The sequence below is a fragment of the Leopardus geoffroyi genome, chromosome C2 (assembly GCF_018350155.1).
Source record: "Leopardus geoffroyi isolate Oge1 chromosome C2, O.geoffroyi_Oge1_pat1.0, whole genome shotgun sequence".
Classification (NCBI taxonomy): Eukaryota; Metazoa; Chordata; class Mammalia; order Carnivora; family Felidae; genus Leopardus; species Leopardus geoffroyi.
The window spans coordinates 83,749,861-83,766,859 of record NC_059333.1 but is presented as its reverse complement, the minus strand read 5'-3'; the positions used below and the strand labels follow the sequence as shown (position 1 = coordinate 83,766,859).

The 16,999-nt window shown below is 37.0% G+C and overlaps 1 protein-coding gene and 1 pseudogene across 8 annotated transcripts in view; both read left to right on the top strand.

The window, feature by feature from the left end:
* The window catches only part of KLHL24 (kelch like family member 24), a 46,888-nt gene that overhangs the window by 23,943 nt on the left and 5,946 nt on the right, over positions 1–16,999 (top strand). For all 8 annotated transcript variants that reach the window (XM_045502816.1, XM_045502815.1, XM_045502820.1 and 5 more), the window contains 4 exons: positions 5,116–5,300; positions 6,501–6,619; positions 11,196–11,384; positions 12,713–12,901. In XM_045502816.1, coding sequence (XP_045358772.1) covers positions 5,116–5,300; positions 6,501–6,619; positions 11,196–11,384; positions 12,713–12,901 — 682 coding nt within the window. The remainder of the gene's footprint in view (positions 1–5,115; positions 5,301–6,500; positions 6,620–11,195; positions 11,385–12,712; positions 12,902–16,999) is intronic.
* LOC123576331 lies at positions 1,898–2,062 on the top strand (annotated as a pseudogene).

Below are 16,999 nucleotides of genomic sequence, written 5' to 3'. Positions count from 1 at the left end.
TTTCTAATAATTGTCTATCTTGACTAATAATCAGTTACTATATAATGAAAATTATGTGCATAAGGAAGACAAGGTTCAAGTTCCTGTTGGAAACCAATGAGTAGACAAAGATATGATTAAGATTTTGCGCAGGGGGTGGTGGTGCCTGGGTAGCTCAGTCAGTTAAGCAGCCAACTCTTGATTTTGGCACAGGTCATGGTCTCACAGTCATGAGATTGGCCCCACATCCAGCTCTGTGCTGAGCGTGGAGTCTGTTTGGGATTCTCTCTCTCTTCCTCTCTCTCTGCCCCTCCCCACTCTCACTATCTCTGTCTCTCTCAAAATAAATACATAAATCTTTTAATTTTTTTTTTGTTTGTTTTTAAGAAATAGTATTTTTGGTACATCTGGGTGGCTCAGTCGGTTGGGCATCCAACTCTTGATTTTGGCTCAGGTCATGATCCCATGGTAGTGGGATCGAGCCCTGCATCAGGCTCCATGCTGAGCATGGAGTTTATCTCTCTTTCTCACTCTCTGCCTCTCTCCCCCACTTGTGCTCTCTCTCTCTCTCTCTCTCTCTCTCTGTCTCTCTCTCTCTCTCTCTCTCACAGAAAAAAAAAAGAGTATTTTAAAATTCAGTGTTTTCAATTTTTTCCAGTCCCTCTTAAGAATAATAATCTGTTATACTATAGTATCCATAGTTTACCATCTTTCTCCATGTTAGTTTCTTTATTTTTAACTCAAACAATTTTACATAAAAGTATACATGTAAGTCTCCCTCTACCTGACCCTTGATATATCAATTCTCCCCAAAGGATACCTGTTGCCAGTTTTTTGAACTCTTTAGAAATATACTTTGCATATAGAAGTGGGCATGTGAATATATGCACACATACCTGCCTATTTTTTTTATACACTCCACTCTGCACCTTGTTTTTATCACTTATAAGTATCTTGGAGATTATTCTATATCAGCACATATAGATCTTTAAGTCAGTCTGTTTAGAGTATTCTCTTACTATGGACAGGTCACTAAGTGGGAAGGTTTTCAAAGGCTGTTTGGGCAAGCATGGAATCCAAACAAAGGGAGTTAGTAGATCTTTAGAATCAGAATCCTCTCCGCTAGTATAGCTTGAGCAAGTCTCCACAACCACAAAAATATTCTTACCAAAGAACCAGTAATGTTCAAGTTAGCTAACCTAAGATTCTTTTTCCCTTAGAAATAACTTGAATGAGGGGCGCCTGGGTGGCTCAGTCGGTTAAGCGTCCGACTTCAGCTCAGGTCATGATCTCGCGGTCCGTGAGTTCAAGCCCCGCATACAGCTCTGTGCTGACCGCTCAGAGCCTGGAGCCTGTTTCGGATTCTGTGTCTCCCTCTCTCTCTGACCCTCCCCCGTTCACGCTCTATCTCTCTCTGTCTCAAAAATAAATAAATGTTAAAAAAATTAAAAAAAATTAAAAAAAAAAAAAGAAATAACTTGAATGAGCACAGGAAATGTTTGCCTCTGTGATTATTATACTTTTTCATTCATTTACTTGTTGCTTCTATAACTGACCAAACCCCTCTTTTGATATGTAAGGGTTTTTTTAGATATATTAATACATTGAGTTTAGTAAGTGTCATACCTTATGGACTAAAGAACCATGTAGTCTCATACCTCTATTTTAGTTAATTATTTTGTTTGGTGGAGCAGTTTTCAGATATTTTTGAATCTTGGAATGATGAATAGATTACATTACTAATATCTTTCCCTTCTCCCTTCCAATGTCCTGCTATATGGAGACACTGCCTTTCCTGTTGTGCGTTTTAAATATGTTCAGCTATTCTTCCCATTAACCATTAACCATTCCCATTGATCCCTTTTTTGTTGATGAGAGTTAGTTTGGCAGTTCACCTATCTCTGGCATATTTGGCAATATTGCTTCTCGGCCTTTTGGCTAAGATCAAGTGTAGTATCTGGCATATTTGGCATTAATAATAAGTAGGTTTGTTATTTTAGCCGACAAGTCCTGTATTTTGCTTTTTAAGATTCTTAACTGAACCTGATAATTATTACACATTTTGTTCATCAGGTTGAGAATATCCTATGGATTTATAATTATTTTATCCTTCACATAAATCAAAGAATGTAATCTTCTAATTTGATCTTAAATTCATGATAAGAGAGGGTGACAATTTTTTTTTTCAACGTTTATTCATTTTTGGGACAGAGAGAGACAGAGCATGAACAGGGGAGGGGCAGAGAGAGAGGGAGACACAGAATCGGAAACAGGCTCCAGGCTCCGAGCCATCAGCCCAGAGCCTGACGCGGGGCTCGAACTCACGGACCACGAGATCGTGACCTGGCTGAAGTCGGACGCTTAACCGACTGCGCCACCCAGGCGCCCCGAGGGTGACAATTTTTTTAACAGTAATTACCATAGTAAATTTTTTAAAAGGATGATTTGGTTGTCATACACCCCCAGGAACAGCAAATATTTGTTATTTTATCACAGCAAAATCAGAATTTTCATTTTAAAGCATTAATAAAATATATAACAATAATTAATTAAATATTAATAAAATAAAGTAACATTCACTCTAAAAATTAGATTGAGGGGTGCCTGGGTGGCTAAGTCAGTTGAGCGTCCTCCTCTTGGTCTCAACTCAGGTCATTATCTCAGGGTCATGATATCAAGCCCAGAGTTGGGCTCTGTGCTGGGCGTGGAACCTGCTTGGGATTCATTCTCTCTCTCTCTCTCTCTGTCTCTGTCTCTCTCCCTCTGCCTTTCTCTCTCTCTCTCTCTCTCTCTCTCTCTCTCTCCCCCCTCCCTCCCTCCCTCTCTCTCCCCTTCTCTCCCCCTCTCCTTCTTCTTCCCTCTCCCCCTGCCCCTCCCTGCTCGCACACACTCTCTCTCAAAAATGCATACATAGATTGAATTGGATATCCAGACTTTTATTCATCCTATAGTATCATCTTGAATGCTTTTTTGTTCTAGTTGCCATCATCAGCTGGAGTAACTTATTTCCATTAAGGCTATCATCTCCCTACCATAGATAAAAGTTTTCCAAGCTCAAGAAATAAAAATAACTTTTATTGGGTTAACAGTCTCTATAATGAGAACACTAGACCTGTCTCTAAGTTAAAAGCCATTTGGTTGCAAATAAGACCTTCCATACAGGCAAAATTACTAGTTTATTGATCCTTTCAAATAAAAACACATTCCAGCACACCTGAAATGATCCTTTATTTAGTGGGACTAATTGTTTTTTTTTGTGTGTGTGTGTTTTTTTTAGTGAGACTAATTGTTTTGGCCATTAGCTTTTTGTGCTATTTTCTCTTGTCCCAAGGTACAAAAACATACAATATATGTTTATTAGGCTAAGAAGTCTTGAAAAAGGCAAGCAAGGTTAAGCAAAGAGAAACTATAAAACAAATAAAATGTTATAGGAAAAGTGTTAAGTACAATTCTATAATATAATAATAGTTGTATTGATTTTACATTAAAATAATTGGGAGTGGTTGGACCCCAATGACAGTATTTAGCAACTTTTGTTTTGATCAATCAATAAATAAGGCTTTGAGGAATATCACATGGATTTGTTTTAGAGGTATTTTAAATGTAATTTTGGGAAATGATACTTTTATGGAAAGAAAGAGAAGTTAATAGTTATACTACGTATCTGGTGTTATTCTCTTTACTTTTAGTAGTTTTGTGTTGGAATTATTCATTTTGGAATACTTTAATAGTCTCATTTTGGAATTATTTGGAAAATAGTATTGATAATATTTCCATCTTTCCAATAATATTTTACTATGTACTAGATCAGGGTTATATGATTTGCTGGGTTCCTAAAAGTAATTTTTATTCCATCTATGAACAAGATTCTTTTCTACAATATATTTTTCTGATTTTATAATGGAAAAATATGGCTGGCATGGAACAGGAGAATGATTATTAGCTGGAAAAGCTATGAGTAAATGTAGCTAGAATAGAGTATTTCTGTTAGAGGAACATACCAGTATTGCTTAATTTTGTTTTTTTCTAGTGTAATTGTGTAACTTTAGTGTAATGACTAAAACTACAAATCAGTGTTCTGATGTGGTCTATCTTCCCTCCATATTTAAGTTAATAGAAGAGGGATTGTTAGCATTTTGCTTCATGAGACTTAAAATTATAACAACCATAAAATGTAGGTGCATTTTTCATTTCAGTTATATTTGTGAAAAAATATAAAAGCCAAATAACTTTCAAATTCCAAACTATCTATTGATCCTTATGAACAACAACAACAACAACAAAAAACTTAGATAAGTTTTTAGTTTTTCCTGTATCTAACTTAAATTTAAACTACAAAACAAAAGAATCCTGTGACTAACATAAACCTTAGGATTCTCTTAGTGCTCTAAATATTTTTTTTTCCACTCTAAAAATTCTCCGTGCTCATTATCATCTTGAAAATTTGTGTTGATAGAAGGAAGCCACACTATCCAGAGAGAGCTATCATTAGCACCTTGGTATATTCTTTCCAGATACATTTTTTACATAGTATTGATGAGACCTTCTGTATAATTTTTGTCTTGCTTTTTTCCATTAACATTCTTTGTTATAAACTCTTTCAGTGACTGCTCAGTGTTTTGCTTTGGATTACTTTAATTACTTAACTTTAAAAGATTATTATAAAAAATAATTTCTGAATAAGTACACATACTCCTTTAAAGGGTACTTATACTATGAATTCATTTTTTTAGAACTAGCAGTCTGATGAAAAAGCACCATTTGTCTACATTATCTTACCTTGGTGTGATTATACACATCTGAATTGCTGCAAAACTGCATTTGAAAGTCATCCTTATTAATACCAGGATTCCAGTTGAGTTAGGTAGGATCTTTAGACTGCTTTACAATTTTTGAGGCAAAACTCATAGAAAAAAGTACCCATAGAAATTTTCTGTGGAAAATGATGTCACTAAATCCCTTATAAATGTTCTCAAAGTAAGTCATTGGCAGCCTGTATTATTTGGCACATGCTCAGAGAATAAACTGTTTACTTTATAATCGTGTTCTGCTTTCTTAATGATAATGGTATGTCTTTAGAGTTTCCAATGATGCATGTATTTTATTATTTAAACATTCCTATAATAATTATTTTAGGTCAACTGGCTATTCTGAGGTGATTGTTGTCGTTGGAGGCTGTGAACGGGTTGGAGGATTTAATCTTCCATACACTGAGTGTTATGATCCTGTGACAGGAGAATGGAAGTCTTTGGCTAAGCTTCCAGAATTTACCAAATCAGAGTATGCGGTCTGTGCTCTAAGGAATGACATTCTTGTTTCAGGTAAAGAATTATTACTGTAGCAACTTTTAATTTGAACATAGCTTGGCTGTTTTAAACAATAGTACTGTCTCAAAACAAACAAACAAACAAACAGTGAAAGTGAATATGCTCACTTTAGGCAGATCAGTTTATACAACAAATTAAAACCAAGAGTGACTTTTTGTGCTTAAAAACGAGCTCAAGATGATCTAGAATGATTTATAAGAGATCCACTAGAAAAATGCCTGTAATCATCATATTTTAAATGTTATCAAATGCATATAGAATATAGTATAATTTTTCTTAACTTTTACCTGTTAACTTTGTTTTAAGGAACACAGTAAAGTATGCAAAGTGAAAAATACCCATATAATTAAGCATCTCCAATCCACCCAGCTTTTCTGAAATTCTCCCAAAGTTTATGAAACATGATTTTCCTTAAAATTCTTAACTTCTTTTTTTTTTTTTTAATTTCTTTTTAACGTCTGTTTTTGAGAGACAGAGTGCAAGCGGGGGAGGGGCAGAAAGAGAGGGATGCACAGAATCCAAAGCAGGCTCCAGGCTCTGAGCTGTCATAGCAGGGCCAGATACTGGGCTCAAACTCACAAACTGTGAGATCGTGACCTGATCTCGTGATCACGTGCTGAAGTCAAAAGCTCAACCAACTGAGCCACCCTGGTGCCCCAAAATTCTTAACTTCGTTTATGTGATGTTACATCTAAAATCAGAGACAGTAAAATGACAGACGTATACAAAGTATAACTACTGTATCAATGGTCCTAAGTCTGTTCATGGTTAATAATTTTACCAGCTTTGCAGATTACTATATTACTACCTGTTGAACAATGTAACAATACATACTTTATTTTGTACAATAGTATACTTTTGAAAAAATGGATGATTTAAAAAAACTTTTTTTAAATAATTCTGTTTGGGGGCTTCTGATGTCTGATTCAAATTAATAGTCTCATACATTTGTAAAATTCATACTCTGCATTTTATTATTTGGGGCCTATAATTACTATTTTTCAAGATAATCAGCCAAGTTTAAATCTGCTCTGTGGAACTATTTCCATTAAACTTTAAGAGGGTCTTTCATTTATTGAACTGAATTCACAAATTCTTAGACTGAATAAATCCTATGTTTTAATTATCTATGCCTTGAGCATAGTCCCTTAGTGATATATATATTATTGTGTGTACATTGTTTTGCATTTAAAGGTGGAAGAATCAATGGTCGTGATGTGTGGATATATAACTCGCAGTTAAATATTTGGATCAGAGTTGCTTCTCTAAATAAAGGCAGATGGCGTCACAAAATGGCTGTCCTCCTTGGTAAAGTAAGAAACCACTTTTTATTACTATTGCTGGTACATTTCCAAAATAAATACCACAGCTGAATCTTTCATTTTACTCACTCCCTGGGTATTTTGGATTCAAATTGTATTTCCTTCCATTTCTAACCTCAGTAGATAAACTGCAGATATAAACAATTTGACACTGTACTTTTGAATGGATATTTTGTTTTCCCAATTTGGAATTTGTGGCAGTGAAGCACATTTCTCTTTTTATGCTCCATTGGAGTCTGAATGCCTAAGAAGCATTGGAAAATAAAGGAGTTACATCAAGTACAAAAACAGGCCAATGTCTAATCCAAGCAATCATTTTCCTTTGCTGACTGGCAGTCAGGAGGAGATACATTTATCTAGAGTGATGTTATTTTATCTTTTTTCTTTACACAAGTTAGGGACAAAAGTTTAAAGTAAGTGTTAAGATAAATTCAGCAACATATTTTAAAGACAACTGATTATTGACTATAGCTAATACATATTTAAAAATATATAATTTGGGGGCGCCTGGGTGGCTCAGTCGGTTAAGCATCTGACTTCAGCTTAGGTCATGATCTTGAAGCAGTTTGAGAATTCAAGCCCTGTGTTGGGCTCTGTGCTGACAGCCTGGAACCTGCTTCGGAGTCTGTGTCTCCCTTGCTCTCTGCCCTTCCCCCATTCACACTCTGCCTCTCCCTCTCTCTGTCTCTCTCAAAAATAAATAAGCATTAAAAAAAGTAAAAGTATATAATTTATCTTCTTTGTCCTTAGGAACTTGAGAAACACTTATAGACTAGTGGTTTCCAAACTTTTTTTTTTTTTAACGTTTATTTTTTTGGGACAGAGAGAGACAGAGCATGAACGGGGGAGGGGCAGAGAGAGAGGGAGACACAGAATCTGAAACAGGCTCCTGGCTCTGAGCTGTCAGCACAGAGGCTTTTATTTATTTTTGAGAGTGCAAGTCGGGGAAGTACAGAGAGGGGGACAAAGGATCCAAAGTGGGCTCCACACTGACAGCAGCGAGCCCAATGTGGGGCTTGAATTCACAAACTGTGAGATTGTGACCTGAGCCAAAGTTAGGACACTGAACCGACTGAGCCTACACCCTCTTTTTAAAGTTAAATCTAACATAAAAACCATTACATAGAACAGATAAAAAATACAACAGTATACCAAGGGCTCTTTAGCTTTTCACTACCTCCACCTCTATCAGCTCCTCCAAAGCTACCTCAAATTAACGAGCAATCTGAGCAAAAGCAGCATACTTGCTTATATGGGTTTTTTGGGTTTTGTGGGGTTCTTTTTGTTTTTTGTTTTGGTTTTTTTTTTTTTAGAAAGAGAGAGCATGGGCGGAGGAGAGGGGCAGAGGGAGAGAGAGAGAGAATCCCAAGCACCCAGTGCAGCACCCAACACAGGGCTCGATCCCATAACTATGAGACTATGACCTGAGCTAAAACCAAGAGTCAGGGGCGCCTGGGTGGCGCAGTCGGTTAAGCATCCGACTTCAGCCAGGTCACGATCTCGCGGTCCGTGAGTTCGAGCCCCGCGTCGGGCTCTGGGCTGATGGCTCAGAGCCTGGAGCCTGTTTCCAATTCTGTGTCTCCCTCTCTCTCTGCCCCTCCCCCGTTCATGCTCTGTCTCTCTCTGTCCCAAAAATAAATAAACGTTGAAAAAAAATTAAAAAAAATAAAAATAAAAATAAAAAATAAAAAAAAAACACCAAGAGTCAGATGCTTAACCGACCAAGCTACCCTGGCGCCCCGTTACTCATGTTTTGACTGGTTCCCTGATGCCCCCTTCTAAAAAGATTGCTGCCTCTTAGGTCCTCCTGTGGAGACATTTTAGAGCCACCAATGAGAAAACAGAACTGCTCTAATTGAAACTGAGATGGTGCAGGAACCCTTCCCATTCAGCCTGTCATCAGCCCTCGTGCCCTCCCCCTATTTCCCCATGGAGGATTCTTGAAATTTATATACTGTAGAATACTAGAGTTTCTCAAAGCACAGTTTGAAAGCTACTGTTTATTCCTAAGGGTATTGATCTGTTGTGCTGCTGCTATTGACAGTCAATGAAACATTGAGGATCTTGAAATAGATGTAATGGAAATAAAATATTAATTCTATTTAAATATTTTCCAAAATCACTAGTTTGTTAGTACCTACTATATTATTTTTTTAATGTTTATTTATTTTTGAGAGAGAGAACATGGGAGAGGGGCGGAGAGAGAGGGAGACAGAGGATCTGAAGCAGGCTCTGTGCTGATAGCAGCAGCCTGATGCGGGACTCGAACTCATGCTCATATCATCAGAGCCACCCAGGCACTCCAGCACTTACTGTACTGGTTTTGGTAGTCATGCGTCAAGAATGATAAAATATTACTGAAAAGGGGCAGCCAAAATATTCAAGGGGGTGGAAAGAGAAGAGATCTAACTAAAAAAAATTGTACTTATTTAGCCTGGAAGCACAAAGGCAAATGAAAATGATTGATGTCTCAAATATCATGTATGTATTGGAAAGCAATAATTTATTTGACCAATGTTAGTATACTTGACTTGAAGTTACCTAAATCTTAGAAGCAGTAAATCAAGAAATGAAAGGAGTCTTTCTTACATAGCATATATTCAACTCATAGAAACTGTTGTCCTAAAAACTTACAGTATAAACTGAATTCAAACCTATAAAATTATTTAAATTTATAAATTGTCACTATTAAGGTAGGATAGTAAGGATGATTTGGAATATAGAATCTAAATAGGAAGGAATCTTAGAGAATATTTCATGTCACTTTTTCAATTGATGAAGAAACCTAATTCAGAGTGATCGAGTCACTTGCCCAAGGTTACACAGAAAGTGATAAAGAAGGGGCAAAACAAAACTCAGATTTTCTTAATCTAGAGGCCTTTCATCTTGATGCTCACAACATATATTATTAATTTATGCATGTAGGGGAATGATATTAAAGTTTAATGCTCAAAATTATATATGTGATAGGTATTATTACTATCTACATTTTTAAATTGAGGAAATTAAAACTGAATCTCAGAGGGTAGGTAAACTGCCCAAGGTTTACATTCCATGGCAATGCTAGATATGAACCCTGCCTGTCTTGACTTCAAAGCCACGCCCTTAATTGCTACATTTTGCCACAGTTGCCATACCCTTTCCAGCTGGGTGACCTTGAGTAAATTACTTAACTTCTCTGGACATCATGTTGTTGAGAGAACAAACCCACCAAGAGATCATTTTAACATAATGTGAGAAGTGCAGGATTGAAATACGAAATAGCATTGGCTGCTCTGGAAATTTGGAGGAGCACAGAAAGATAAATTGTGGACAGACTGGAATGTCAGTGTATAAAGTTTGGCCTTGACCCTTAGGCATCTATTGTTGAACTACTAAAAGGAATTGATGAGGTATTTTAGGAAGATTAATCTGTGGTTGAGGGAGCAGAAGAGTGTAGACCAGGAGATTAATTGAGAAGTATAAAATGATATGGACCCTGACTTAGGATAGTGGCAATTGGTAACAAAAGGAAAAGACAGATGTGAGATGCTGTGAAAGAAGACTTAGTGGGACTTACTAGTTATTTAGATATGGAGGGAAGAGTTGATAATGACTGTTCATTAAAGGAATTGTGGATGTTAAACTGGAGAACATCTTTAGGTTAAAAGTTTCTTGTGTATCTCATGATTCTTTAAAATTTTTTTTTTTTCAACGTTTATTTATTTTTGGGACAGAGAGAGACAGAGCATGAACGGGGGAGGGGCAGAGAGAGAGGGAGACACAGAATCGGAAACAGGCTCCAGGCTCTGAGCCATCAGCCCAGAGCCTGATGCGGGGCTCGAACCCACGGACCGCGAGATCGTGACCTGGCTGAAGTCGGACGCTTAACCAACTGCGCCACCCAGGCGCCCCTCTCATGATTCCTAATGGGTTATTCTGCATATAGATCATTTAATAAATAGCTTGTTGATTAGTTCACCTGTCGCAAAGATATTACTCTGCCTACCTTCCTCGTATTTGTGAAACCTATTGAAATGTATAGTATAGAGTTCATTATGTCTCAGGTACTTTGCTAGGCACAGTACGTACTAAAATGAAGAGCAAGATAGACCCTGCCTTCAGTAATCTCACAGTCTAGTAATCCTTGCCTAATATTTTAGTTTTATAGGTTTATTATTTCATAAGAATCAAATATTTTCATTATCCATGAGTGTGAGTATTTAAGCAATCATGTAATTCTCAACATGAGCAGTATCACCCTTAAGGGGGTGAAGATCAGTTCTTAGGGGTGAAAAGAATTGTACTCTTTCATATAAAGCACAGATATATATACAGTACATAAATGGATATACAATATATCTGTGGTATTAAAACTTCATTGGAGGGGGCTATTATGAAAAAACATCTGAAAAGTATCATTGGTGGTGGTAAGAGGGTGCCAATAAAGTTTCAGAAACTGAGCTAAATATATTGCAATTACAGTTATCAAGGGCTTTTTAAAGACAGATCCCTTAATTTCTTAGTCAACTACTTAAAAATGCAGATTTTTGACAATTAAGGTTTTTCCATGTATTTTGCATGTTAGGTATATGTTGTTGGAGGCTATGATGGGCAAAACAGACTTAGCAGCGTGGAATGTTATGATTCCTTTTCAAATCGATGGACTGAAGTTGCTCCCCTTAAGGAAGCAGTGAGTTCTCCTGCCGTGACTAGTTGTGTAGGCAAATTGTTTGTGATTGGTGGAGGACCTGATGATAATACCTGTTCTGATAAGGTAAGCCATGTTGTGTTATAGAAATTACCAATGATGTATATAAGAAGAAAACTACATAAGGCTTGTCAAATAGAGAGCTAGGTCCCTTATTGTGAGGAACCTTTTAAAAATTGGTACTTTATCCTTTTGGAGGAAAACATTGAGTTTCAAGTTACTGAAGTGAAATCCTAATATATCTAACAATTTTCCGTAAAAAGCTTTATCTAATTTTTTTGAAATAAGACTAATTTCAGAGTTTGGACCTTAGACTAAATAAATTGTTTTAAACCTCTTAACTGTAATAGTCTACAGAATCAAAAAATTATTCACACAAAACTCGGTTGGGAAGTGAATTAGCAGAGTAGGTAAGATACAGTAGCTATGCTGCTTCCAACTGGGTCATCCTCTGCGTACTTTAAAAGTATTTTTTAGAACAAAAAGGAGGAAAGGAAACCTCTGTAACGTAAATGGAGGACAGCTCAAAGTTGCTGCAGTTCATTGGATTCCTGGGATAAAAGGACATGTGCCATCCTCACACCTCAGAAAATACTGTATTTATTCTGGAAACAAATGTCTAATACCTAATCCCTTTAGCAATTGTTTACTGAATTTTGTCAATCAGTTCTTTTTTTTAATTGAATTGTAATATAATGTGGTCAAATGTTACATATGTAGAATTCAGTAATACAGAATTTGTGGTAATTCAAAGTACACTGAATTGAAATTTACTTGTGTTCTTTTGAAGAAATGACTTCCTAAAAGTATAAAGAAATCGTATTTAAATTGAGGCATAGTTATCCTATAGGACACAATTTTTTTTAATCTATACTGTTAATTTTCTTTTTTTTTTAATGTTTATTTATTTTGAGAGAGAAAAAGAGCCAGTTAGGGGCAGAGAGAGAGAGAGAGAGAGAGAGAGAGAATCCCAAGCAGGCTCCACACTGTCAGTGCAGACCCCAACATGGGGCTAGATCTTACAGACTGTGAGCCGAAACCAAGAGTTGGATGCTTAAGCAACTGAGCCACCCAGGCACCCCAACTGTTAATTTTAACGGAAATAAGTAAAGAAACTTACCATGATAGCCTAGCCAGTCATCCTGGAAATAATTTCTATGTGTGTTACTCTGTTCTGCTTGATAGTAATAAATTTGCACCTGAGAATTTTGTTAATTCAGACATTTCCCTATCAAGCTAACCTTTCTTAATTCTGTGAACTAACGTGAATTAATTAATGTAAATTAATAGGATTTGATTTTTAATCATGCTTCTATGTATCGGTAGACTTTTTTATTAAGTAAATTTGCATTTTTGTTTAGAAGTTTTAATTAAATATTTCTATACATTACTAGGTTCAATCTTATGATCCAGAAACCAATTCTTGGCTACTTCGTGCAGCTATCCCAATTGCCAAGCGGTGTATAACAGCCGTATCCTTAAACAACCTGATATATGTTGCTGGTGGGCTGACCAAGGCAATATACTGTTATGATCCAGTTGAAGATTACTGGATGCATGTACAGAATACATTCAGCCGACAGGTAATAACGTAAAACAGTCCAAGAGAAAAATCAACCAACGAGGGACCAAGTACATGGCCATTATAAATATACTGTAATTTCACTGTTAATATATTTCATGTGTGCTTGAATTATTTCATAACCTTTAAAACTCCACATTAAGCATATGGTATGACGTTTTGAACTCCTTCCAGAGAATTGTTTTGTTGAAATAGCTTAATTTTTACCATCCCATGGTGAAGCAGCTGTTGTACTTGAGCTGGTGACTTTTTTCCCTTGACCTTTTTCAGAATCTACTCTAGTCCTTATCCCTATTTCTTAGGTATTTTGAAGAAAACAAATGTTCCCAAACTGGTTTCTTTCCTTCTGTGGCTTTTGTCATAAAAGAAATGGCTGTGCTCCGGTCTCCTTCATCCTATCTGTACTCCTACTCCACCTCTACCCTCTGCCTCCCCAAAAGCCTTCTCTCAGCCTTTGATTCATGGCTCCAACCTCCCTCTTTCTACCACCAAAATGCTTGATGGTTCTGATGCTGGAAGTCTAGCTCTACGTATACCATTCTAAGGTGTTATACTGCCAGAGGTCACTACTAATAATCTCAGTTTCATTCATATACTCTTACTTTTTCTATCCAACCCTTAAATATAAGTTTTCCTTGAGCCTCTTTCCCCCTCCCTCTTCCCAGTTTCTACTCTGTTCCTGAGTGATCACATTTATTGCCCAGTACTGATACACTTCAAGTCTTTATCATCATTAAAACCTCTCTCTTGTGCTCCAGACTCAAATTTCCAACTGCCTGTTTGATATTTTTTATGATGTCCTATGACTCCAAACTTAAACCAGAATTCATCATCTTCCCCAACCCTGCTTTTTCTGTTTCCAGGCAACCTAGTGAATAAAAAAATTGTTTCTTCCTTACTCACACTCACAGCACGTCTGGCACCAGATATGTGCCACACCAACCAATTCTCCATCTCCAGCTGAGTGTCTTACAATTCAGTTCAGTTCTAACACTATCTACCTGGAGTTAGAGTCAGATTCCACAAGTTGAGAGCTCAGTCCCCAAGACTGCCACTGCCTCAGACGCCAACCACTAGCTCCAGCTTGTCCCCAGTACTTTTGACACACTGGCTGTAAATTAACATTCCCATAACCCCTCCTTGGGTTCAGTAATTTGTAAGGACAGCTCGCAGAACTCAGGGAAACACTTGTGTTTATTTGGTTTTTTGTATATTAAAGGATATTATAAATGATACAGATGAACAGCCAGATGAAGAAGCACATAGGGGAAGGTCCAGAAGGGTCCAGAGCACACAGGAGCTTCTGTTCTGGGGTTGAGGTGCACCCTCCCCCAATCCAGAAGCTGTTCGAATCTTATACTTTGGGAATTTTTGTGGAGGCTTCATTATGTAATTATTAATTTAATTTCTAGCCCCTGTCCCCTCTCCAGAGAACAGGGAGTGGGGATGAAAGTTTCAAGATTCTAATTATGGCATGATCTTTTTGGTGACCAGTCCCCATCCAGGAACCAGCCAATAGTCACCTCATTAAAACAAAAGACATTCCTATCACTCAGGAAATTCCAAGGGATTTAGGAGCTCTGTGACAGGAACTGGAGGCAGAGACTAATATATATTTTTCTACTGTTTCACACCGAGACTTATCTCTTAGATTTTCCCCCACTTTCTCCTAAATTGAATCAATCCAGCATGTCAGTTCTGTGTCCCCAGAGTTTTTCCTATTCTTTAACATTCCTGTGGTTCCTGCTTTTGTTCAAGTTCTTATTAGTTCTTCCCTCAACAAAAACAGTAATATTCTAATTAGCGTTTAATGTCTTGCTTCTCTAACCCATTTTGCCACCAATTATTTCCCAACGAATTCTATTATATTCCTCCTCTGATTGGAAACATACTGAATAAAATCCAAAAGTTTTCCCGCTTCATTCTAGACCTTCTGTTGTCTGAGCCCTGCTTAGCTTCACTTTCTGCAACTTTATCCCAATTACATTAAGTATCTGTTAACTTGCATTTGCAATATAGATCATACATGTTCTTGCCTTGGTTCATGCTATCCTCTTAGGCTCTAATGCCTTTTCTACCTTCTCTACTTGTTTTTTGTTTTTTTTTAATTTTTTAACGTTTATTTATTTTTGAGACAGAGAGAGACAGAGCATGAACGGGGGAGAGTCAGAGAGAGAGGGAGACACAGAATCTGAAACAGGCCCCAGGCTCTGAGCTGTCAGCACAGAGCCCGACGCGGGGCTCGAACTCACAGACTGTGAGATCATGACCCAAGCTGAAGTCGGACGCTCAACCGACTGAGCCACCCAGGCGCCCCTCTACCTTCTCTACTTATAACACTGCTCTTCTTTCAAGGACCACTTCATGTTACAACAAACTGAAGTTTCCCTGTTCAGAATTAATCTGATCTGATCTGTCACTGCACTTATACCTCTATTATGGCAGTCATATATTCTGTTATAAGCATCAATGTTTATTTCTGTACCGGAATTCCATCTTCTTAAGAATACTGTTTTTTCGGGGCGCCTGGGTGGCGCAGTCGGTTGAGCGTCCGACTTCAGCCAGGTCACGATCTCGCGGTCCGTGAGTTCGAGGCCCGCATCAGGCTCTGGGCTGATGGCTCAGAGCCTGGAGCCTGTTTCCGATTCTGTGTCTCCCTCTCTCTCTGCCCCTCCCCCGTTCATGCTCTGTCTCTCTCTGTCCCAAAAATAAATAAACGTTGAAAAAAAAAAAATTTTAAAAGAATACTGTTTTTTCTCTTTCCCAATGTATCTTGTATTAATTGGTGCTCAGTAAATATTTACTGAATAAGTAAAAAATGAGACAGTGAAGTAACAAAGGACCTAATTTTAAGAGTCTTAAATGTAATATCCCTAACAGATATAGACTATAAATATAATGAATAGGGATTGAGTATAACACCATTTTTCTTAAGTTGTTGACATTGAGGTATAGTCTCTAATTAGTAATGTATTCAAAATAACATTGCCTCAACTGATGAAAGGGACATAATAGTATCTTCAGCTTCATGGTACAGAGGTAATATAATCTATCATTCTTGTATCACATTTAAGTAAAATGAATCACATTTCTCTAGCTCAGTGGCCTCTACTGGAAAGGACAATCTCCAGTTCTGTAGAAGTAAGAGTGTGCCTTACCATATAAGAACCCATATTATGGTCATATTCACCTGTGTGACAAGTGTTTACACTTATTTCTAAAATTTTTTAAAAACTTTTTTAATGTTTATTTATTTGGGGGGGGGGGCAGAGAATGAGAGGGAGACACAGAATCCAAAGCAGGCTCCAGGCTGCGAGCTGTCAGCACAGAGCCTGACATGGGGCTCGAACCTACAACCACGAGATCGTGACCTGAGCCAAAGTCAGACACTTAACTGACTGAGCCACTCACGTGCCCCTAATTTTTTTTTTTTTTTAAGTAAACTCTACCCCCAATGTGGGACTTGAATTCATGATCCTGATATCAAGAGTCACATGCTCTACCGAGCCAACTAGATGCCCTAATTTGTAAATGTTTTAATCAAAGCTAATATTTATTGGCTTATTAAGTGAATATTTTAAAGTATAATGCATTTTCACCAAGAACTGTTCATTCAGAACTTAGCTATATCATATAAAATGATAACAACTTAGGAAGATAATTGCCAACATCTAGTATAATGCAGGACATACAATGAATATCTTTTTAACTACATGATTGAGATAAAACTATGAAAAAACAACGGGGAAAACATGGCACATTTTTTCTAATTAATGAATAATCTCTGACTTCGGAAATTTCAAAGAAGAAACATTTAGATAAGAAGTGTATTAAATCTATTATGACAAAGACAAATCATTGAAGTCCAAATCAAGTATTCTATATCAAATCTCTTGCAGCAAAAAATAATGATATTTCTGGGATTATTTTTTCTCCTCAGTCCATTCTTAGTACTTCTAAGTGTATATTTGTAAACATTATTAATAGGTAATTTTTGAACCATCTGTTTGCCTACCCTTTTGACGCTAATCAGTGAAAAGGGAAAAATCAGCTGTAATTTCATGTTAGACAGTTATTTGAGTCAGACTAGTTTTTTAAA